The 24,806-nt window shown below is 39.8% G+C and overlaps 3 protein-coding genes across 8 annotated transcripts in view; 2 read left to right on the top strand and 1 right to left on the bottom strand.

Moving 5' to 3' along the window:
* The first annotated feature begins 1,938 nt into the window (after window positions 1–1,938).
* fbxo21 (F-box protein 21) lies at window positions 1,939–13,656 on the top strand. 6 transcript variants are annotated; one of them, XR_012594323.1, is made up of 13 exons: window positions 1,939–2,204; window positions 3,942–4,077; window positions 4,997–5,091; window positions 5,276–5,397; window positions 5,616–5,762; window positions 6,731–6,867; window positions 6,969–7,105; window positions 7,562–7,741; window positions 7,967–8,099; window positions 8,243–8,433; window positions 9,103–9,260; window positions 11,392–12,247; window positions 12,467–13,656. XR_012594323.1 is itself a non-coding variant. In XM_074639003.1 (12 exons), exons 1-12 carry the CDS (start codon window positions 1,975–1,977, stop codon window positions 11,631–11,633), a joined length of 1,911 nt encoding a protein of 636 aa, XP_074495104.1. In that variant the 5' UTR covers window positions 1,939–1,974; the 3' UTR covers window positions 11,634–13,656. The 6 variants fall into 6 exon arrangements, 3 of the variants coding, with proteins under 3 accessions (XP_074495104.1, XP_074495103.1, XP_074495102.1); XR_012594321.1 differs by having other exon boundaries at window positions 4,982–5,091; window positions 6,728–6,867; window positions 12,467–12,758; XR_012594322.1 differs by having other exon boundaries at window positions 4,982–5,091; window positions 12,467–12,757.
* Window positions 13,657–13,769: 113 nt separating this feature from the next.
* On the top strand, window positions 13,770–24,794 carry tesca (tescalcin a). Its single transcript, XM_074639007.1, has 8 exons — window positions 13,770–13,984; window positions 15,763–15,832; window positions 16,360–16,440; window positions 17,547–17,686; window positions 21,710–21,771; window positions 23,687–23,794; window positions 23,892–23,939; window positions 24,031–24,794. Exons 1-8 carry the CDS (start codon window positions 13,918–13,920, stop codon window positions 24,121–24,123), a joined length of 669 nt encoding a protein of 222 aa, XP_074495108.1. The 5' UTR covers window positions 13,770–13,917; the 3' UTR covers window positions 24,124–24,794.
* The window catches only part of fbxw8 (F-box and WD repeat domain containing 8), a 26,702-nt gene continuing 24,324 nt past the window's right edge, over window positions 22,429–24,806 (bottom strand). The window contains exon 12 of the mRNA XM_074638999.1: window positions 22,429–22,661. The gene's annotated coding sequence lies outside the window, so the exon portion shown is untranslated. The remainder of the gene's footprint in view (window positions 22,662–24,806) is intronic.

The following is a 24,806-nucleotide window of genomic DNA, read 5'->3' as shown; positions in this document are numbered from 1 at the left end:
ATAATATGAATAATAATAAAGATGATGATGATGATGAGGTCATGATAATAATATCAATGACAATAATAATACCAACACTTGCAATAATAAGTGAGATAAATAAATAAATAAACAAATAACAAAAATAAGTAAATAATAACAATATTGTTGTTTTTTGATAGTATACAATATGTGTAGGCTTCATAACAAATGATTTGCCTACATTTTCTGTCTTTCACTTTCTGACGCCAATCAACCCCAGCCCAAAGGTTGCAACTTTATACTAATGCAAACGAAATACAAAAAGTTAAGTCAGAACAAATCAAGTTCTAGGTGAGAAATAATAATATTTTACCGCTGAAATGATTAGTCAATTTGTCAATCAACAGAAACTTAGGCTAATCTGCAACTATTTTCACAATTGATTAATTGTTTAATTAATTAAATAATTTTAAACAATTGTTGAATTGTTTTTATTGTATTATTATATTGCTTTGTTTTGATAGTATACAATATATGTAGGCTTCATAACAAATTATTTGCCTACATTTTCTCTTTCACTTTCTGACGAGAAAACCAACCCCAGCCCAAAGGGTGCCACTTTATACAAAATACAAAAAAAGTTAAGTAAAGAACAAATCAAGTTTTAGATGAGAAATAATAATACTTTAGCGCTGAAATGATTAGTCAATTTGTCAATCAACAGAAATTTAGGCTAATCTGCAACTATTTTCATAAATCGATTCATTGTTTAAGTCATTTTTCAAGAAAACATGCCAAACATGTCTTATGTGATTGCAATCTGAATACCCTTGTGTTGGTCAGACAAAACAAGCAAACTGATGACGTCACCTTGGACCTTTAGGAAATTGTGATGGCCATTTTTAATAATTTTCTGACACCTTAGAGGCCAAATGATTCATAGAGAAATTAATTGACACATTGATTGATAATAAAAATAAAAGTCAGTTGAAACCTAATTATTCTTATCATTCACACATATTATGTTACACGTTTTCTGTTCAAGTTTCAGTTTTATTAGTGTAGTTACAGGGTCAACGGTACAATGAAATGTTTTTGACGATAGAACGGGTCAGCTCGGCAATAAAAGCACTAGTCACAATAAAAGCACTAGTCACAATAAAAGCACTAGTCATATAAAAGATAAAATGGCATTAATAAGATAGAAAGACAATGATAAGATAAAATGACAATGAGTTGTAGGATCAAATGTGATGACATAAATAAAATATAGTACTATATGAAAAAGAGGGTTGTGTGTAAAAGTAAGTGACAGTATCTCCAACAGCATTGCACAAATGTAATGAGAAAAAGGAATGAGATAAATAGATAAATATATATATAGCATTATATACATACACGAAAAAGAGGACTGTGTGTGGCTCAATAGCAGCAGTCATGTTGATTGTGCATTTTTATGTAAACAGTAAATAGTGCAGACAGCTTGTAAGCACATATAGATATGTTTATGAGTTAAAGGTCCCATATTGTAAAAAGTGATATTTGTAGTTACTTTGTTTAGCCCTTTTTTACTGTGTTAGCTAATGCATCTTGTTTTTTGCACTATCCCCTTTGCTGCTGTACACTGCAAATTTCCCCACTGCAGGACTAATAAAGGAATATCTTATCTTATCTTTTATTGCACTGTCCCTATTTAACACATTGCACTGTGTAAACATATTGCACTGTCCTTATGATAGCTTTATGTTACGAGTAAGTTTGATCAAGAGCCTTTAAAATTAGAGTTTCTTGTGACTGTTTACTGCACATTCCTCTTTTATAAATTCAATTTATTCTGTGATTTAAGAAATACAAATTTGCAGTATCCGAGGAACCTGAAGGCAGCATAGCTTCCCCTTTTTATCCTCTTGACCACAACAACCAATCACAGCGCACTACACCTCCTTAGCCCCGCCCCCTGCGCCATAAGTGGGAGGCATCTCTTCAATGAGGTAATCGGGGTAAACAGTAAAGATGGCGACGTCTGGAGCCGGAGAGATGCATCAACGGAGTCTAAATGGGATTATATCCGACCACCCTCAGACTGAAATACTGACCGATTTGCCGACCGAGTTGCTCGAACACATCCTGTGCTTCACAGTCCTCAACCATGTGGACATTTGTAACGTCTCCTGCTGCTGCAAGCGGCTACACGACGTGTGCCACGGAAGGGGGAAGGTCTGGGGACACCAGTACAAAATCAGGTGCTGTGATCTGCTCTGTGGCGTTTCATCTGGGGTTTTAGCTTCTAATGGCTTTATCTGCAGATTCAAACTGTATTAATGTGTCTTGTTTAGAGCCCTTAAACAGCTAATTGTCTGCTTATAAAGGTGGTTTACTGCGAGATCACAGGCAGCTGTCAGTCTGCTGATGCATCATTACATCAGCCCACTTTGCAAGCTTGTTCTCTGCAGATAACTATGAATCGCATCAGTGTCAGCCTTTAAATCTTTCACAAGTTGTAACTTATACTCCATTTTACCCCAAAAATGTTAATTGTGTGATTTTGATTGCTACATGTAACCCTGTGAAACAGCAAGAGAGTGCAGCTCATGCCAAGAGCTAAGCCCTCCTCCTCCTTGACTTCCCAGCCAACATGGTTATGTGGGCCCAACATGGTGGGTTATGCTGGGGGGTACCTGGGTACCAAGTGGGTATGGGGCCCAAAATGGGCATCTTATCTGGGGCCCACTTGGATCAACTAAGTTGGTCCCACATGGGCTCCCCATGTGGGCTACCTGTGTGGGTCCTAGTTGGGTCACTAATGGGAAATTAGTGCATGGGCTCAGAATGGGCAACACAAATGGGGCCCACTTGGGTCAACTAAGTTGGTCTCAAATGGGCTCCCCATGTGGGCTCCCCATGTGGGCTACCTGTGTGGGTCCTAGTTGGGTCACTAATGGGAAATTAGTGCATGGGCTCAGAATGGGCAACACAAATGGGGCCCACTTGGGTCAACTAAGTTGGTCTCAAATGGGCTCCCCATGTGGGCTCCCCATGTGGGCTACCTGTGTGGGTCCTAGTTTGGTCACTAATGGGAAATTAGTGCATGGGCCCAGAATGGGCATCTTATCTGGGGCCCACTTGGGTCAACTAAGTTGGTCCCAAATGGGCTCCCCATGTGGGCTCCCATGTGGGCTCCCCATGTGGGCTACCCATGTGGGTCCTAGTTGGGTCACTAATGGGAAATTAGTGCATGGGCTCAAAATGGGAAATTAGTGCATGGGCCCAAAATGGGCATCATATCTGGGGCACACTTGGATCAACTAAGTTGGTCCCAAATGGACTCCCCATGTGGGCTACCCGTGTGGGTCCTAGTTGGGTCACTAATGGGAAATTAGTGCATGGGCTCAGAATGGGCAACATAAATGGGGCCCACTTGGGTCAACTAAGTTGGTCCCAAATGGGCTCCCCATGTGGGCTCCCCATGTGGGTCCTAGTTGGATCACTACTGGGAAATTAGTGCATGGGACCAACATAGAAACTGTGGACAAACCCACTTACAACCCATATTACAGCCCATGGAGTCCCAATGTAGTACCCAACTAGAAATGAAAGCTGGGACCAAGATGGGTCTTGGGTATGTTGCCCAGTTGGGGCCCACATAACACTCATTGTAATCCTGCATGGAATCCATGTGGGCAATTGACATTGGGTCATTATGGAACCCGCGGACAATCCCATATAGGGCCCATTTTTCAGCCCATTTACTACCCACATGGGCCCCACATACAAATGTTGGCTGGGTTACTTGGCTGCTACTCTCCTGATTGCTTTTCCTTTGGGCAAATAAAAAAACCAAGTCTGCAGCAGGGTGATAAATGATTTCATAGATTTGTCATATGCTGCTGTTTTAAGTCAATATGCTGCTAAAGAAAATTCTGAGCATGCCCCAAAAGTGTCACTGAAATAACAATTTTTACTGCCTTCATCATCAACAGATGGCCAAGACTGCAGATGTTTTACCGTCAAAATGAGTGCTGTGACTGGCTCAGAGAATACAAAACACGCCACAGAGTTGGTATACAGATACGAAGGACCGTGGAATCGATCTCGAAGAGATTCTTCACAGAAGTCGTAAGTATTTTTTTATTTATTATTATGATTCATTAGATCTAGGTTTGATACATTAAAGGTAGAATTGGAGACATGTAATCTGAAAAAAAATCATGTGCCTCTGTGTCCTCCGGTGCTCCTAATGGCATCTGCAAGATTTCACAGACCGGAGGAAAACAACCAAACAGAGCCGAGCTGGATCCTGCCGTCTTTGAGCAGCTGTCAATCACTCGCAAATGGTCAATCTACGCAGCGTTGATCAAATATGAATCAATATTCTGTTACTGTAATGACTATTTCTCGCCTCAAATGTTTTCAGAAACATCTTGTAGTGTACTGTTCAGGTGTAAAATGAGAAAGTTTGTAACCCGGCAGCCATGTTGAGATCAGTTAAGGAAATACCAAGCACCGCCCACCAGCCGGGGAAAACTTTCTCATTTTACAGTTAAACAGTAAACTACAAGATGCTTCTGCTTTTGATCGGAGTATGTGAGTGATTGACAGCTGCCTCCGTTGAACGAACAGCCAGCTCTCTCTCTGAAATGACCTGTGATTGGTCAAAGTCTCTCGTCACAGACTAGATTTTTTAGAACCTGAAAACAGAGCCATGAGGAGGTGCAGAAGTCTAGTTTTCTCTCAGAACACTTGAACTAAGATATGCTGAAAGGTTATTATGTAATTTTTGCCCAATGATGCCAAAAACATTCTGCCTACTGCAGGTTTAAAATAGAAATGACAGAATGGCAAAAGCATTAGTTAGACCAGTAAAGTTAGTAATTTTTCCTACATAGATGCACCATTTGAATAAAACAAAAAACACTGTCTCTGTGAATTGGCTTTTTGTGTGAGTGTGTGTGGGCGCGTGTTTGTGCAAGGAAATGTAAGCTATCGATGTTCCAAACTAACCCAGAGATCTGTAACTCAGCCTTGCGTTGGCCAGGTGCTAGGAGACAGCTTTGCAGAGATCGAGTCACTTGGGATGCCAGAGCACTTCTGCGAAGACGAGCTCCTCTTCATACTCAACTCTGACAAGAGGTGAGAGCAACAGTGTATGCACAGACAATAAAAACCCCAATGCTTACCACACACACGCTGCATTTTGCAATCATTAATGGTTGTTGGATCTTGTTAATCCTGATTATGAAAACTCTTGTTGTGTTGCACACTCTCGCCTTCGGACCAATAATGTGTCTCTTTTCCATTCTGCGCCCGTCATTAGGAAAAGCTTGACCTTGAAGTACTATGCAAAGAAAATCCTTTACTTCCTGAGACAACAGAACATCCTGAGGAGTTTGAAGACCTTCCTGGAGCAGCCGGCAGAGCAGCAGTCATCGTTAGAGGGTGAGGCATGACTATGACTAACTCTAATTGCACTATGCTCTGTTTAGCTTGGACATCTATGTGCATACATACATGCATACTTGGTGTTTAGCAATATAACTGCTTCAGACATTAGCGTTTCTATTTAATTTGTGTTTGTTTTGTGTTTTTATTTTCTAAATTAATGCAAACATCATTACATAATCCATTCTCTCTCTTGGTCTTGTCTGCCTCTGTAGGTGCTGTACTGGTGGATCAGTATTGTAACCCACTGGCTGATGTAACACTGAACAGCACATCGGCCCAGCTGGATGAGATCGCAGAGAAAGTGAAGAAGATGCTGAGAATCAAGAACCCCTCTCACCCCACCCTGCGGATCGCTCAAGGTGGGCTTTTTGAGAATTAAAACTAGGGTTGGTAACATAGAAATAGCTGTGTCCGTTCCCTTCACGGCGAGCTGCGACCACATACTATGGCCCCACACGTATGTTCTGTTGTCACCATAACAACAATCGCCATTTTCTTTTGTACTAGTCAAATTACCACAGCAAACAGTTCAAAGACCCGTCTACTCGTATTTTATTTCTATGGTTGGTAATCTTAAGAAACTAGCAAGAGTACGCTAGATTTTAAAAATTATCCAACCGAAAAACCGAGTCCAGCGTTGCCAACTCTTTTTCAATGAAAGTAGCAGCACCAGCTCCAAAAGTCACTAAATCTAGAGAGAAAGTCGCCAAGTCGGCCCGTTCCTTTCAAGCCTCCCTCCAAAGCCACTCCCCCAAAATTATCATAATGAACATAAACTTCTAATAATGAACTTGAACGGAGAACATGGCTATTGTTACTACTCACAGCTGTCAAGCTAACAGCTTGTGGAAAACTCCGGTGACACGCAATGAGTGCACGGGCAGAGTGTGCGCATGCAGGTAGTTAGTCCGTCCATGGCGTCCAATCATTTGATTCGGGTTGAATGAAATGATTGGACGGGCTTAAAACAGTCCTGCGACAGCCACGGATACCAGATTTTTTTATCTTTTTTTGTCAGAGCATTTGATTTATTGATTGCTGTTGGGACGTAAAGAGAATTTCAACAAATATAACAAATGTTTTTGAAGAAGATTACCAACTCTAGCTTTAAGTCTTTATCTTTTCTCATATCTTTTCCTTCAGTATTTTTCCCCAAAATGCATCAGCACTAGAAAGCAGTACTTAAAGCCCACAGGCATGGACTTCTATTACCAGTACATAAAAATCAATACCAGTATATTTGGGCAAATGTGTCGGCTGCACTAAATCCATATTTTCCCTTTCAGCCAAAGTTCTTATGAAGTTTTGTTTCTTGTGTATGAAGCAGGGGACTGTTTTGTCGTCGAGGACTTCGAGCTCCAGAGGCAGGTGGTGTGTGCCCTGAACTCAGTCTTGTATGAGCAGCTTCAATACAAAGGCAACGAGTTTGACTACTACAACCCTCTCAACTCTTACATCCACCAGGTAGATACTCTATAAAATAAGGTGCATTTTAGCTTTACAATCATTTCTTAACTATTTTGATTTCACTCATTTAACTAACAACACCTTTTGTTTCCATTTAGGTGCTACAACGCCATACAGGCATTCCCATAAGTCTCTCTGTCCTCTATATGACATTAGCCCGGAAGCTGGGGGTTCAGGTGGAGCCGGTCAACTTTCCCAATCACTTCCTGCTGCGCTGGTGCCAAAAACCAATAGGGTACGGTTTGAAGTTAATACTGTCAAATTCCTCTAAACGTTCGAGTGGAGTTGAGTTCTCATTTACATAGTTCATGATTTCAGGAGGAGAGCAAAGTTTGAATGATCAGACGGTTAACTATATAGGGATGGACTCACTTTTGTAGCCAGCCTCAGGTGGCCATTTGAAGAACTGCAGCTTTTTATTTAATTTCCCAGCACCCGAGGTTGCCTCTTGTGGGACATCAAAAACTGCATGGTTGTACTACACTGCAGTAAATTCCACAGCAATCATCATATTGCTGTATCACTACGGTCTTTCATGAAGCCTTACCACACTTTTGAGAACTTGCTTCAGTCTACTATATTGGAAATACTGTATATACACTGATGGTTTATTGGTTAATAAGACACAATTTGTGATGGATGCCTGTTAAATATGTTAACTTATTAGATTTGATAAACTTTGTCCCGGCAGGAGTGAAGACATCTATGACTTTGTCTACATTGATGCCTTTGGTAAAGGCAAACAGCTGACAGCCAAGGAGTGCGAGTACCTCATTGGCCACCAGGTGACGGCAGATTACTACAGTGCCATCAGCACCACCGAGGTGCTGCTCAGGATGGTGGGAAACCTGCTTAACATCGGAAAAAGAGGGTAAGAGAAACTGAACACCTGACTGCCACTACTGAATCTCTATTGCTGGAGAGATAGGTTGGTGGAGGATTGATGGATGGTCAAGTCATGGCAGGGATGTTGTTGAATGTTGTCTAAAAACGGACTGAATATTTTAATGCATTTAATGGCTCCTAGAATTAAAGGAATAAATAAATGTAATGTTTTGATTGAATTACTTTACCTGCACTGTGTGGTTTCTTGCAGGGAGGGTAATGAGAAATCGTACCAGCTGCTGAGAGACTCTCTGGACCTCTACCTCACTATAAACCCAGATAATGTGCAGTACCTGCTACTGCAGGCACGCCTCTACTTCCACCTGGGCATCTGGCCAGAAAAGGTCAGGACAACCTGATTTTTTTTTTTTGATAATGCCCTAATTGAATCCAATTTGATAAAATATTTAGTGTCATTCAGTACAAAGCACTTACTATTCAGCCTGTAGTATTTCACCTAACCACTGATGTTTGTCCTCTGTCCCAGGTGCTAGACATCCTGCAGCACATCCAGGCGTTGGACCCGTCCCAGCATGGGGCAGTGGGTTACCTGGTGCAGCACACGCTGGAGCACATCCAGCACAAGAAACATCCTGTTACACCTGAGGTGAAGAAGCGCAGCGCTCCAGAACACCTGGAGGTCCAGTATTCAGTTGGCCTCATCATGAAACACAAGAGGTGGGTCACACTAATGCCTATTTCATACTGTGTGAACTGTTCAAAGACGCGAGCAGAGAGGCTCGCCGATGACTCGCAGACACATTCCAGATATCTAGCATGCTAAATATCTGGACCTGTCTGGGCCTGTCAGTGACTCCGGCCACGAGCTACAGCCAATGGGAGCACGGGACACGGGTTGAGGGGAAGCCTGGCGGAGGAGGGGTCACCTGGAACAATAGGAACTCACTTTGTGTTGCATTTGCAACACGGAGCAAAGTTGTTGCACCTAGAGGAATAAATAGTAAAAAAGAGTGTGGAAACACGTGCCAACAACAACATCAGAAATGTGTCTGACGTATGGTATCGCGTCATTTACCGTGTATTTCTCGCGTGTGTTTTCGTGACAGAACGTAGTCTGAAGACCTCATCTGGGATTCCTCCAGGTCAAAGATCTTGTTGTGTGTGACCCGCTGTTGCCGGTCATTCATGTAGTGTGAAAACTACAACAACTTAACGACTCCTGATTATAAGACAGCCAGTTATGTAGTGTTAACAGTACTGCGATCTGACGACTTTGAAAGTCTTGCAGTCTATGCATAACAATGTAGTACAGCAACCCTCTTCTCTGTCAGCACATCTCTTTGCAATCTTCTCATAGTGTCTGTCCTGTTCCATCTCTTCCACCAGGTCAGGATATAACTGTGTGATTTACGGCTGGGACCCAAAGTGCACCATGAGCCAGGAGTGGATCACCACCATGAGGGTCCACCAGCTGTCCAATGGGGCCAACCAGCCTTTCTACAACGTCCTGGTACAGGACGGAACATGTCGCTACGCAGCGCAGGGTATGGACCACTTACACCAGTATGGGGATGGGAAAATATCCTTGTGGTGAACGAATGTTTACATGTTGTGTGATAATGAAATTTAAAAAAGGAATTCATCATAGATATGTTTATGTTTGATAAATGCTTTTGGGAAGGAATGTATCATTGCACCCTTCAGGCACTAACTACTAATAAATCAAGTGAAATGGCCTGACACAGAAAACCACATTATGGTTTGCTAAAGTCCCAAAGGTCCCAAATATGTTTATTTACTCTTGCAAGGCATAGCAAGAATGCATTTATGAGGCCAAAATTGCTGAGAACTACCACTTTAATGATGCAAGCATACTTTGTGCACATAGTATTGCTGGTTATCTGAGAGAAAATGTCAAATGTAATGAGCGCTATCAAAGCAGCAGCTCAATTTCACATCAAATAATTAGCGTCTCTTTTAAAGGTGCAGTGTGAAGGATTTGGCGAGGAGTGAGGTTGCAGATTGCAACCAACTGAAACTTCTCCCGTGTGCCAAGCGTGTAGGAGAACTACGGTGGCCCGACGTGAATACGCAAATGTCCCGATCTAGAGCCAGTGTTTGGTTTGTCCGTTCTGGGCTACTGTAGAAACACGGCGGCTCCGTGAAGAGGACCCGCTCCCTATGTAGATATAAACGGCTCATTCTAAAGTATAGAAAACACACAATGATTCTTATTTTCAGGTGATTATACACTAAAGAAAACATACTAAATTATATTATATTCCAGTTTCCGTCAATAGATCCCCCTAAATGCTACACACTGTTTCTTTAATTTAATCTGCAGAAATAGTTTCAAATAGGAACATAATAACAAACTGATGTTATCTACTAAAAACACATAGAAAGGAAACTGCTAGTTGATAAGAGGAGAGGAAGTCAGCAGCACGAACAATGTAAAGCATCAAGTTCTCATACAAGCATGTAGACAGACTACTATATGGGGAAATTAATCTATTCTTACTGCAGGGACAAATAAATCCCTGTCACACTGTATGTACTTCCACATTAGTAGGTGCCTTGTTGGACAATATAGGTGATAGAAACTTCATGCTTAACTTACTAACCTAACTCCATAATACTTAATAATGTCATATTAGTAGCGTTAATGTGAAGTTCATACTGTAAATGTTGATCCAGAAGAATTGACTATAGAGAGGCGAAGTCCTTCACCTTCTGATAGACCCCATGGGACCTTATTTCTAAAAAAGATATGTACGGTATTCAACGGCGAGGGACAAATTATTTTTTCAGCTGGGAAGCGAAAGAACGAACAAGACCTGTTGCTTGTCTGAGTACATCCCAGTACGAAACACACAGGCATCGTAGCTTCAGCGAGAGAGAGACGTCACTTTCTGATCAGTCTTTCTGATTACGTATTTTTACAGTCTTAAATACTTCAACAGTTTTACAACAAACTGCAGCTTTCTTGACTTGTAAAATTATCTTTTAAATCTACAAACATCCTATGTGTGATTCATGGTGCAATTCAAACAGGATAAAAAAAAGATTTGTCTCTCACCGTTGACTGCCGTTCGCATTAGTCAGTAAGAATGAATGAAACAAAGCCTGCACGCTGGTTTGAGGTGAACACTTAAGTGATACTGCATCACCCTTCTCTGTGACCTATATATTTTCCCCACTTAAGAAAGTTCCTCCCTAATAGGCTGACCCCTATATTCCGTTGTGATATACCTGCTCACTCTGCTGCTCAGTCTGCTGATGCTGCTGCAACACAGCTTTCATTGTTTTTACACGTTATCTTTGCCATCTCCACCGCCTTAACGTTCCCCTGTAGACTCTGTTCTCTAAACCCTGAGGGAGCTTTGTATTGATCAGTCCCGGTGCTCTCATCTGCTGCTCAATCTGCTTCACAGGAAGTGAGAAGACATGAAGCTGTGATGCCTAAAATAAATTACATTTTACTTTTTTTTAATGAGCTGAATATTTTGATGTGTGAGTTGTCTGTTTGCTCTGGTCTTGCAGTGTATTAATAATGGCGGGGACTGTTTTTATATGAATTTATTTTCTTCACCTCAGTTTAACTTACAATTTAGGTTACCTTTATGTACATTATCTCTTATCAGAATGTCACACTTGTCCATTGTTCTTCCTCAGAGAACCTGGAGCCCCACTCAGCCCCCCTGGAGATCGGCCACCCGGAGGTGGGACGTTACTTCTCCGAGTTTGCCGAAAACCACTATTTTGCCAACGAAGAACTGCAGACCCGCTACCCAGAGGACATGGTTGAAACTTTGGGCACGGTGCAGGAGCTTTACCACAGACTGACGCCTGGCTCTGGGAACCAGGAGCAGGCTCCTCCCACAGACCAAAACAACCACCAAGCCATGCCCATGTAGCAAAGTAGCTGTGTCCAACACCTGGCCGACCAGGGCTAGCCAATCACTGGTCACCCATCCTCAATTCACAATCCACTTAGCTGTTGCTTTGTTGCACAGACTGGAGACATGTGTAACGGAGAGGTTTTTGTAAAAAAACAGCCAGTATACAGTATTTTCAGAACTGATGATGCAACAAGAAGTGATTCACAAATGTGGTTTTGTACCACAGTCAGGTTCCTGCGCAGGTCTGGAAAGATTTATTTGAATATTTCCATGTCTGGAAAAGTGTTAAAAAAAGGCCAAAAATTCTTGACATGCAGCAAAGATTCTTACTGTTTTGATACACATGACTAAACGCTCAGCGTGTGCTCATTCCCTGGACGTCAAATACTGACGCTTTGTCACGGCTGTCGACGTTCGATACCGCTGTACAAGGCGCCGGTTTAGCAGCATTACATTTCATTTTGCAATCAGCTGATCATTCGTGTCCCATATTCATAACCTCAAGTCACATTTTCACTGTAAAACTTCTACTGCAGACCATGTTGTTTTTTCCTAAACTTAACTCATATTTTTTGTTTAATTCACAACATTAAGCACGTGTTTACTGCAAGCGAAAAGTGACGCAGAGGGCAGGGTTCACGCCTAGGCCTATTGAAGGGAGGCTGGGTCACGCGTCATCAACGCCTCAGATATTTGGGGGTATGACACATGCGCAGTAAAATCTGGTCTGCACTCGCCGAAATTGAGCCAATCGCAACGCACGACCGCAGCTTCAGATACACTGCGCATGTGTTATACCCCATACTCAAAGACCCATGTCCGCCCGTGACCCAGCCTCCTTTCCATAGGCCTTGGTTTACGCTAGACTTTTTTTTTTGATGGCCAATATGGCCATTAATATTACAGAATTGCGGCCGTATAGAACAACTACCAGACCTATGTTTTAAATAACCATATAATAGCCTACATTTGACATAACTTGACAATAAGTTAAATGAAGAAGTGATCTAAAAAATAAAATAATAGGGTGGTCGGTTACGATTTCCGCGTTTGTCAAATTCCAAATAGTGTTGTGTGGCTTGTAGGGCTGTAGGCTACCCAATAGTTTGAAGCTTCATTCATAACATTGACATTCAAATTAGTATTAATACCTTACCAAAACATTGCATGCATTCCACCATCTCATCCCCTCTTTCTGTCTCTCTATCTCTCTCAAGCGCGCACACTCCCCGTCTCTGTAATTGTCTCAGTCTGAAGTCCAAAAGTCAAAATCGAGTCATATGACGGCTAACGTAAACCCCGCCTGAGGGGTCGTTAAGCACGTGTTTACATACGACCGAAAAGTGACGCCGAGGGGTCTGACAAAGCGTCAGTATGTGACGAGTTGAGATGAGAAAGTGTTTGCAACACTATATTGTATTTGTTGTTATGTGGCCTAGTTGATAGCCATTATCCAGGATGCAGGATCCTCAAATCCAGTCACCAACTTGAGTTTGGAAAAAGCACGGAAACCCAAAATGAATGCATAAGTAGACACCTTGAAGAAAAAAAGATTGTAGACTTGAATTACACAGTTAAGTGGATGAGTAAGTTCAGGATGGGTATCCAGGTACTGTAAATCTTCCTTTACCTAAAAACCAAGGAATGCTCCTTTACCCAGAGCTCCCCTGACCTCCACCTCCCTGCACCAATCAAACAAGCCCTCCCCAGCATATAGTCCAAACCTCCCAGTTCCAGTGCCACACAGACGACTATAAAGAAGATTGACTTTGTAAATTGACTTTCAATTCCCGATCTTTTACTCATGTTTCATGCACTTAACGGAAGTTTAACTTTCACATTTCTAGATCATCTTGTATTTTTTTCCTGTATATTTACAAGTGAAACATGTAGGCTGTCATGGCTCATCAGTGTTTTGTTGAGCTGTTAATGGAAAAACAAAAAACAAAAGAAGAAACCAATAAGGGCACCACTGACTTGAAATAGAAATGGCTTTGAGGAAACTACAAAAAAAAAGAAATAAAACGTTTCAAGTTTTTTTTCTAGCTTCTCTCTCTTCTTCTCTTCTCTCTTATTTTACTGAGCTAAATGTCCATATTCATTTATTATTATTATTATTATTATTATTTATACATTTATCCAGCAGCTGCATGGATTTAGGACCTGGAGGATGCCAGATGTTGCAGCAGCAACCTACAGTTGCATCGACCTGCCGATAGCAGCGCGATAACGCAGCAAAGTTGATCCAGTCCAACCAGATTGTGCGCCCTGACGCACCGGTGGAACAGCAGCAGCAACGATGGGAGCTTCGCAGACGCGCTCCGAGCACAGGCACAAGGACCAGGACCTGGTGGATAAAACTGGATGTAAGTAGGAGAAAATCCATTAGGAACTTTTATACTAGAAACTGCTGATTCAGTGTGTGGCGCTGTTGCTGTTAAATGTTTCAGTTTAAAGGTGCAAAAGTCCGACAAAGTATAGGATCGTCAAGGAAATGAAACATGATTGAGATGACAGGACAAATAGAAACCTGATCATTGCACCAGCGTGTGATCCAACGTGTTTTACGAGTATTGATTGATATTTAGAAAGTTAAATGCTGCTGAGATCAGTAAAGGTGAAATCAAACCTGTTGAACAAATATATGCAAAATAAATGCAGTGATTTGCAGTGAACCACTCTGTAGTTTTTACTAATACTATTGCACTACACACAGTGCACTTTCATAGACTAAGCTACTGGAGTTACCCTGCTCTATACTCATTTTTAACACTCTTCTGCACTATATTCACTTTTTAATAGTCGTGTATCACAGCTAGTTTTAACAGTATTCTTCATCTCCTTGTATTTTTATATCTGGTATATTTTTTTGTACTTTGTACTTTGCACTACTCACTTTTTTACTGCCTTTTTACTAACATGTTTTGCACTATGGAACTGTGATGCTGGAAACTTGAGTTTCCCTCGAGATCAATAAAGTTACTATCTATCTATCTATCTACTAAATTTGAAATAAACTGCACAAACAATCCAGCTATGAGTTAACTACTTAGGGTTTTACTATTTTTTGCATCTGCATTCATTTGTGTTGATACTTATTTACTTTGCATGCAGTACAATTAGCAGAATTCATAGGTGCTGCTATCCTTATTTGTTGTTACAAAAAAAAAAACTGCAAAAAATGCAGAAGTGTGTAGAACTATTTTTAGAGAGGGAAGGATCCTGATCTGAAAACTTTGCATGCAGTGGCATGCAGAGTTTGTGTAGTAGAGATTGTGTCTTAGACTGAGCCCAACTTTATTGATACTGTGTGGGTGAGACTTTGGACTATTTTATTGCTTTCATTTCCTCAAAGTGAGGCTTTGTCTTCATTTATGTCAGGGTTCATTGGGGGGGTTTTATGGATTTGTATGTTCTTGACACTCTGATGAAATGTTTCATTGCACTAACAGGCCTATACTTGTTGTTGGTAGACCATAGATTCTGTTGTTTTCTTTTATATTTGGCTAATTGGTCCATATTATCGTAGGTAATTGTGTGTTACATCTGTTGATCCTGCATAATGTAATAGACACGCCGCCCACTCTGACCAACAAACTTGTTTCTGCATGAGTCCGTCTCTGCATATTCTTCACCCCACACTCAGCAGCTACAGTTGCTACTGCCAACATCCACTTAGCAGCCTCTGGGAAAGGGGAAAAAAAGGTCAAAATAAACACTAGTGTTTATTGAAACAATTGGAAATGCCAAACTCATCTTGATACGGGACCAGGCGGAGCCAGATTATGATGTGTAAACCTTTCAGTGTGTGGTCACTAGTCCACACAGTGAGTTAATGATTCAAGGAATGGCATAAAAAGACAATCCCAGTAGTACAGGTGTTTGCTTTGCCATTAAACTAATAGTAGTGCTGCACCTGAAACAAGTCTCATTGTTTAATCATAATCCATTCAATTACAATTAAAAGAAAATCAAGAAAAGGAGTGATTGTTCCTTTTCAATAAGAATAATCTTCTGTTTGTTATCATACTGGACGTCGCTGAAAAACAATTGAAGGAGTGCACATGATCTTCTGATGGGTGTGGAGTAATTATGGGTGCATCATTTGCATACTTTCATGTTGTTGGTGTTTGCTTCTTTTCAGTTTCACTGGAGCAGATTAAAAACCTTCACAAAAGATTCCTGCAGCTGAGTGGAAATGAAGAGACCATAAGGTAAAATATATATTAAAAATCCCTGTACATGTGGCAAAGCTCTGCTGTTAAGCTGCAATGTGGTTTTAATAGAAACCATTCAGCCTTTGCAGTCACCACTAAAAATGAAATACTACCTGCATGGGGGCTTCTATGAATTCTGGGAATTTCTGGCATCTCTGGCACATACACAAACACGCATATGGTGACACACGCAGGCTGAACTAATGCAAACGTAGACACATTACGCAAATACAATATGTCGATGCATCAGGCACACAGAGCTGACATGCTGTACACACACACTCAGTCATGTATAAACACACACACAAAACTGCCAAAGTGGCATGCTGGTAGTGATGGATCACAAGTTCCTTCCCTTTAAAAAGAAACGCGGAGCAAATGTTTTACATAGCAGGTATTTATTTACAGTTTGCCTTCAGACTTAGTTACTGTTTACGTTACTTCCCATAAATAACATTCAGTGTTATTACAGCATGCTGTAGTATCTGTTTTATGATAATGGACTTTCTCTTGTCGCACTGCAGTAGAGAAAACTTGGACAGCATACCTGCTCTCGCCAACAACCCGATCAGAAATCAAATTGTTGAAGCATTCTTCGATAAAAGGTGAGTGCAGTCAAATTACACCATAGTCTAGTCTGGCTGATGGCCATTTCAACTGGTATTATTTTGAATATATTCAAAGCACTTTCAAAACCAAACCTCTCTTATATGATCTGTGAAAGGTAAACATCTTCTAACATGCATAATTATCAAAGGTCAGTTTAAGGTCAGTCTAAGCACTGACATTTCTCAACCTACTTGTATGGTAAAGATAAGATATCAGCTTTTTATCTGCTGTAGATATGATGGTTTCTTCCTGTCCACAGCTGCATAAAAACATTTTTTTTTCTTTATGCTTTTTATGTGTTGAATTATGATTCCTATGCTTTAAATTATATCCCAATTTAAGGGAATAATTTGATATTTTGTAAAATGTGCTCATTACCATTCTTGTCAAGAGTTAGATGAGAAGATTGATACCACACTTAGTTTTAACTCCAGGAATGTTTAGCCTGGTTTAATCAAACTCTTGAGTGTTTAGTGCTTTTACATCTGTTTGTTGAGTCAAATGAAAACAATGTCATTCAAACATGAGCAGTAGAAAATACCTCTTGCATTGAGATGGCTGATCATTTTGGTTTCAGTCTTCCTTCAAGTGCAGTTTGTGAAAACAAAATATGTAACCCATCCATTAACTACGAGGATACAACATCTAATCGGGGGTTCTATGGCTGTAAAGAGACAGTTGTTGACATTTTAAAACCAGAACTTCCTCATGCTTTGGAAAGCCTAGCTTAACAGGGCAAACCACAACATGAGCGGTCCAATAAACAAGCAATCTGTGAGTCCATGTGACTATTGTTCAGAAGCACTCAAGTCATGTGCAAAATGGAAACCTACAGGGACCAAATGCAAAAATGCATCAGAAAATCCTCCTTTTAGTTTGAACTTTGGTAAATTGGATTCTGTGGGTGTCATTTTACCCATAGAATCTGATGATCAAAATATTATATTTTCAGGGCAAATGTTAAGACAAAAAATCTTGCAAAAACAGAATACTTGCAATCTGCATAGAATTGGTAGATTTACAACTTGACAACATGAGAATACTGGTGTTGGTGTAGAACTTGAAAAAGCCTAAACTTTGATTTCTTCTGTCTGTGACCCAGGAACCAGCATCAGGATGAAGTGGGCCCCTGCGAGGAGATTGGCTTCGAGCAGTTCCTCATGGTCATGTCCCACTTCCGCCCTCCAACCTTGAAGATGACGGTGGAGGATAAGGAAGCTTTGAGAAAAGAGAAGCTTCGCTGTAAGTCTCTGCACTTAAATTAAATATCAGTATTAGATACATCCAGATAAACTTGTTGGTTAGGAATCTCAGCTGTTAGTCTAGGACTAAAGCTTTAGTCTCCCGTGTTTCCCTTTTGCCTGTGCCTCAATTACAAAATACCAGGAAAAAAGGTGTACAATCCAGTGTAGATAACAAATCTGTGATGCGAGTATCTTATTTCAATCACCACCGACATGCCACTAAAGAGGTGGTGATGCATTGGAGAGGCTTTCAGGTATTCACGGCTTGGCTGGGAGCAGGGCCAGAACAGCAGCTTCACAACCCCAACTGTCACAAGTAAAAATGGGATCATTTGTAGCCGCCGAGTCGGGACCCAAATTCAGCCTCAGATGTCATTATACCATTAGATTATAATCAGTTCGTTATGTTGATCTATTCCAAGGGAGTATTTCAGGATGAAGTCATTTACGTTTTTGGTGTATCTTCTTCCCCTCGACCTACCTTGTGGGATTTGTGATTACATTTCCCACAATTACTTTTACAAACTCCAGGGAAAGAGTGTCAAAAATGGGCAGATAGGAATCACCTTTTAGTAAGGCTGGACTAACAACTGGGCAAATTAGCAATTGTCCCAAGGCCTGGTACCCTACAAAGGCAAAAGGTATATTTGTGGCCAATTGGTTTGTAGCACCTAAACAAATTGCATTTGTGAATATATGCCATATAATAACAATACCATCATACATTGATCAATAATAGGGAATGGGAATGTGACGTCACTGACAGCAAATTGGCCATTTTCGGAGGATAAAGAGTGCCATCCGCCGGCTGTTTAATGCGGTGTCAGAACACTGCACACTGAGTAAGATTCAAAAGCCGAATTGTAGTATGTATAGCATACAGTCAGACACAAAGGTACGCTAACGTTATGAGTTTCATTGTGCAAGATACCGGTAGATTAATTATTCAGTATTGGCCAACGTTTTCTTAGTATTCAGTTAACATTAGTTAGCTACTCTTTGTCCGGATGATTGTGTAGTTTGCATTTGGCTTGTAGATCTGAATGTCCTGTATCCACCCGTTTGTAAATTGGACATCGGCCTCCAAAGATTTACATATTTTGATCTGCTGACAGGTGTTCACTCACGCCAAAACACATCAGTGACCGTAATGGGTGGCAAGCTGTCAAGGTCCTTCTAATTCGTAAAGGATCAATATCATAAACTAACTTCAATTTTGTAATATATCACCCTTTGACTGTCAGCTTATCTTTATATGTGTATTTGTCTTTTGCACGTTCTTTATACATTTCTGATGATTGATGAGCGATTGACAGATGAACAGACCGGTGATATATAATGACAGTCTACCGTAGCTCTGTACGCTACCATCCAAAAATGGCAGCGCACCCCAGAATGCTCTCTGATTCCCATTCCCTGTTGAAATGATGGGGCCCCTACATTATTTACTTGTCAGGAGGCTTTGTTGTGTAGAAGGCTCTGTGTAGGAATCCAACCTAAGGGGCTCCTTTTAGGCTCATTTCAGTATACTGAATTGATATTACACATTCCTGAACGCATTTGTTTACTCAAATTTAAAGCAAATGTACTGACACAGGCTGAGGCCATTGTCTCTGGTGTTCTAAGTAACATATAATTTGGTTATGTCCTCAGCTGACTCCTGCCCTATAAAACACTTTAGATGCTATTCAAACAAATTAGAATCACTTTGTTTCAAGTTTTTCCTCATTCGTGCAGTTGGTTCTATTTCTCCTCCTAACTCATATGATAGATTGCTGTGCTGCACTTTATGGGTACGTGAGAGACACATGATGCATAAATAATGTGCAGAGTGGACAGTGCTAAGTGCAGGTGTCAGGAGGGGGATGATTAGGGGCATTAGTGCCAAATTTTGCCCTTGGTCGTCCAAGCAGGTAAATCTGGCTATGCATAATAGCTATACTTAGACGACTAATTTGTGAAACCTGGGGTGTGTCTCTAATTGTAGCCACGGCCCTTTCTCGAAGTGCAAAATATCTGTAGTGGCATTGGATTGAAGTCTTCTGAGGGACGATTTCTCTCTTGCTCGATTTCTCTTTTCGTTTGTTGGTTAGAAATACTACAACTGAAAATAACATCATGCAATTTTGAACTAATAAGAATTCGTTACTATCTGGTTCTAATGGACTGCCACCAATATATGCTATTTACTGTCAATGTTTTAGATCACTGTTTGTGGTACTTTTGGCCAGTAATGCATCAGACCAAGAAATATAGAAGAAATGTATCAAGAAATTCAATCCTCTTGGGCATATATTTAGCTGCGACCAGCAGCTCTAAAGCTCACTTGGTCGGTCGCTGGGTCCACACAAATATTTCCCCACCCTTTGGCGGCCACAATTTTCACCCTAGGAGGTAGAAATTTGGCATGGGGGTCAGGTGTGTGAGTGTAAAAGTGTGTGTTTGTGTACGTGCCAATTGGCAAAAAGGGGGTGTGGCAGTGAGAGTGGCCTATAACAGAAAGGCGCATAACTTCTAAACAAATTCACACTCATGAATTGTTTCCCGTAGACTCTTGTGGGAGGCATCATTGGTCTCAACAAGGAGTTCCTATTTCAAAATTCCCCACTGTGGGAGTAATAAAGAAATATCTTATCGTATCTTATCTTTGTGCATTTTGCCATGGAGGTCAAGGGTTTGTGAGGTTGTGTGTGTGTGTGAATGCATGCACTTCACGGTGGATACATGCATGTATGTGGTCATAGCTATTGCAAATTCATGCTTTTTTAATTCTGTTACCATTTGATTGAAGGGCTATTTGCTGTGCAGACATTTGAAGTGTATAAAAAGCATTTATGGAAAGTGACTAAGTACATTTAGTCAAGTACTGTACATAGGTACAATTTAGAGGAACTTGTACTTGGGTATTTCCATTTCATTGAATTTAATTTCAAATGCATTGTTAAAGATTAAACTAGTGGCTTTGACGTGGCAATGGATGACGTTTACATTGTTGTATTGATTTAATTGAATAAAGGATCTGGATACTTCTTCCACTTCCACTGCCAAAAATGTATTTACTCTGGTATTTCCTTGTTTTCTACTCAGTCTGTGTGGTTTTGCAATGCTCAAGGAAATTAGCGTTGAGGGGGGAAAAAAAGAAAGTAGATTAATTTGGGCTGTACTCTTACAACTTCCTTGTGATTTTAAGATGATGAGAACACAAAAGCAGTGTGCTCTCCAGGGTATGAGAAAATGAGTTGGGTTACTTTCATTTTTTTTGTAATTATGTGAATTTTTAAAAAAACATTGCGTAAAAAGTTTAAATGATTTCCCATGGTATGCAGCAAGGTGGTCTCGTTGCCAGTACAGAGACACCATTTACAACATTGTTGCACAAAACCCAGAAGAACAAGGGTTTTGATAAAGGAGATAATTACCAGACGACACTACAAACTGTCTGTCTCCTACAGTATCTGAAAACTGATCATGGCCAGTGCTGCATGGCTTCACATAAACCATTTATTGATTTTTTTTTTTTTTTTTTGGGGGGAGACCATAAATCATCACAGCTCTCCCTGCTGTCACAATGATACATGTCTGCCTCAGGAACTTTATAAGACGAGCCAATTTGAAATCTATCGACTGTTCAGAAATAACATCGGCAGCACAGTCGAAATGTCGTTGGACATTGCTGAAGGAAGTAAATTGGTGTTTTTCCTTGTTAGTGCCACAGGACTGTTAAACATGAAGTATTGTCATGTGACTGAATCATGTAAATTTCACTGTTCATGAAAGTAGTTTTATTTTAAAGGGGTATTGTTGCCTCAGTGTGATTCTTTACATTCATTAGTGGTGCTTCTGATGTGGCCTGAAGGCGACCTGCTTAGTTATTCTAACTCTCTTATCTCTGCATCCTCAACATTCCTCTAATCACAACTTCCTCTATTCTATTAGTAAGATCCTGTCTTCTTTAATTCGATGATGGAAAGTTCCTTAGAAATCAGACTAACCTCTAAATTCTTCCGTTCTGTGTTCCCAGTCCTGTTCAACATGCATGACACAGACAATGATGGCACCATCACTCTGGTGGAGTACAGGAAGGTAAGACATCTTAACCATGCCAGCCCTTGTCTGAAATATACATGATTATGTGCTTTTTTACACTGACATAATGTTGTCTCTGAACATACTATACTATGACTTTTATGCCTTTTTTTCCAAATACTATACTATGGCTTTTTTCGACATACTATCCTGATGTTTTTATGACTTTTTTCAAAATATTATACAGTGAGTTTATTCGACACTGTACTATAATTTTTTCGACATACTATACTATTACTTTTTTATGACTTTTTTTCGACATGCTGTACTATGACTTAAAAAAACGTCATAGTATATGTCGAAAGAATTTATGAAAAAAAGTCATATACTATGTCGAAAAAGTTCATGACAAAAAGTCCTAGTATAGTATTTAGAAAAAAGATTTTACGAAAAAAAAGTCATAGTATGTCAAAAAATGTTATGAAAAAAAAGTTATAGTATTTGTTGACATATTATACTACGTTTTTTTCATTAAATTTTTCGACAAACTACTATGACGTTTTTTTACAAACTACAGTATACTATGACTTTTTTGGACAGACTATACCATGACTTGTTTCGACCTTTTTTTCATGACATTTCCTTTGACATTTTTATGGCATATGTCGCAGCCCGCCTATTAGGTTGCAGCAGAAATGTGAGACCAGTCGAGTATAAAAGTAATAAATAAGCATTTTTATTTTCAACAATAACCATAAAAGACCAAACCAATGTGGCATTCAGTGATCTGTCATGTAAGCATGAATATGTGGAGAATGTCTGCAGCAAAAAAAGCTGCAGCCATGCCAGTAAGGGCAGAGAGAGGGACTCCATGGGAAGATAGTGAGCGTTTATATCCGGAAGCACACAGGGCCCAGGTGTGGCTCTTCAAGCTGACGACCCAGGTCCTGCAAGACAAAGGACAGTGAATGTCACACATACTATACTATAACAGTTGTATGATGTTTATCTTGAAAAAGTCATATTATAGTATGTCGGAAAAAAAAGTTATAGTATAGCATGTCAAAAAAGTCATAAAAAAAACATAGTATAGTATGTAGAAAAAAAAATTATAGTACAGCATATCAAGTGTAAAAAAAAAGTCATAGTATGGCATGTCGAAAAAGTCATAGTATATTATGTCGGAAAAAAAGTCATACTATAGTGTGTATAAAAAAAATCCATAGTATAGTATGTTGAAAAAAAAGTCATAAGAAAGTCATAGTAAGGTGTGTCGAAAAAAGTCATAGTATAGTATTGCGAAAAAAAGTCATAGCATGACGAAAAAATGTCATGAAAAAGTCATAGTATGTAGAAAAAAAAAGTTATAGTAAAGAATATCAAAAAAAGTCATAATAAGTGTCGAAAAAAAAGTCATCGTAAAGTATGTCGTAAAAAGTTATAGTAAAGTACGTCGAAAAAAGTGTCATAAAAGTCATAATATAGTTTTCCGGAAAAAAGGCATAATGTCTAAAAAAGGTAAAAAATAAGTCATAGTATAGCATGAAAAAAACAGTAAAAGTATAGTATATCGAAAAAAGTCACAGTATAGCATGTTGAAAAAAAATCGATAGTGTAGTATGTCAAAGAAAAATCCATAGAAAGTCGAAAAAAAAGTCATAGTATAGCATGAAGAAAAAATTCATAAAAAGTCATAATATAGTTTACTGAAAAAAAAGGCATAGTATAGCTTGTCAAAAAAAGGCATAATGTCGTTAAAAGGTAAAAGTATAGCATGTCAAAAAAGTCATTATAGTATGTCGAAAAAAAGTCATAGTATATTATGTCGAAAAAAAAGTCATAGCATGTCGAAAAAAGTCATAAAAAAGTCATATAGCATGACGAAAAAAGTCCTAAAAGTGTCATAGTGCAGAACGTCATGAAAAGTCGCCTCATGAGGGTTTAAAGAATAACAATGTTGTTCTCATCCTAGGTAGTAGAGGAGCTTCTGTCAAAAAGCGGAGCCATTGGGCAAGAAGCTGCCAAGGCGATAGCAGATGCTGCCATGTTGGAAGTGGCGAGCACAAATGTGCCTCACATGGTAATGGAACTCACCAGAACTAAACTGTTACGATAAATTCTCACCATCGCATATCTGCAGCAAAGTAACACATTAATTTTTCTCTTCATCATTTAAGGCCCCAGAGGATTTCTATGAAGGAATTACGTTTGAGCATTTTGAACAGGTTTGTACTTTTTTTTTTATTTTATGATTAAAAAAAAAAGATTTTCCTTTTTGTCCCTTACTTATGACAGCATTTTGTTATCTGCCCACAGATTTTAAAAGGGCTTGAAATGGAGACCAGGATGCACGTTCGCTTTTTGGATGTAGGCACCACAACAATGCGTTGTGGGAAATCAACCTCTTGAAGTTGTTTTTGTAAAGAAATGTTTATGTTGCTGCTGTTTTTAGCAGAGCCTCTCTAGTCCTTAAATGGACTGAAACACTTAATGTGCACTAATATATTTTCGGATGGAGGGAAATTATAGACCTAATACCATACTGCAAGTACATTTTTATACAAATTTAAAGACTGACAAGATGGTGGAAGTATTTGGAGTCAAAGGACGTTTACTTCTATGGTTCACTTTTAAGCCTAAAGAAATCACTTTGAAATATGTGACACTTGTAGGATCACAATGATTTAAAAGAGTTTTGTTTCCCATCTATTGCCTATTAATGCGATCAGGTTGCCATCTAACACACTACCTCTCTGCATTCTTCTGCTATTCTACAAATCTTTATGTAACCAGCTTGTAATGTGAAGGATTCTTTGTACTTTAGTCAAAAGGTTCACGTGTTAGATGATGACGATGCTCAGTGGCTGCACTGGCATTCATGGGTCATCGGTTAAGGCTAACATCCAAAGAGTGACACTGCAGGCGCATACCATTCCTCTGCAGCTCCAGAATAGTTACAGGTTTAATTTATCTATTCCTATGAGACGCTGTGTGACTAACCACTGCTATTCTGCCTTGAAAATCCAGACTTTGTACTGAATTGTATTAATGAACAAAATAAATTTTGATGATAAAATAAATACGTGCACAAT

The sequence above is a fragment of the Sebastes fasciatus genome, chromosome 6 (assembly GCF_043250625.1).
Source record: "Sebastes fasciatus isolate fSebFas1 chromosome 6, fSebFas1.pri, whole genome shotgun sequence".
In the NCBI taxonomy this organism is placed as follows: Eukaryota; Metazoa; Chordata; class Actinopteri; order Perciformes; family Sebastidae; genus Sebastes; species Sebastes fasciatus.
This window is presented reverse-complemented; position numbering and strand designations above follow the sequence as displayed.

Coding starts and splice junctions, on each gene's coding strand:
- fbxo21 (XM_074639001.1), top strand. CDS start 1,975: ATGGCGACGTCTGGAGCCGGAGAGATGCATCAACGGAGTCTAAATGGG. Junction 5,092..5,275: donor ATACTCAACTCTGACAAGAG/GTGAGAGCAACA, acceptor GCCCGTCATTAG/GAAAAGCTTGACCTTGAAGT. Junction 9,261..11,391: donor ATGTCGCTACGCAGCGCAGG/GTATGGACCACT, acceptor GTTCTTCCTCAG/AGAACCTGGAGCCCCACTCA.
- tesca (XM_074639007.1), top strand. CDS start 13,918: ATGGGAGCTTCGCAGACGCGCTCCGAGCACAGGCACAAGGACCAGGAC. Junction 15,833..16,359: donor GGAAATGAAGAGACCATAAG/GTAAAATATATA, acceptor GTCGCACTGCAG/TAGAGAAAACTTGGACAGCA. Junction 16,441..17,546: donor GAAGCATTCTTCGATAAAAG/GTGAGTGCAGTC, acceptor TCTGTGACCCAG/GAACCAGCATCAGGATGAAG.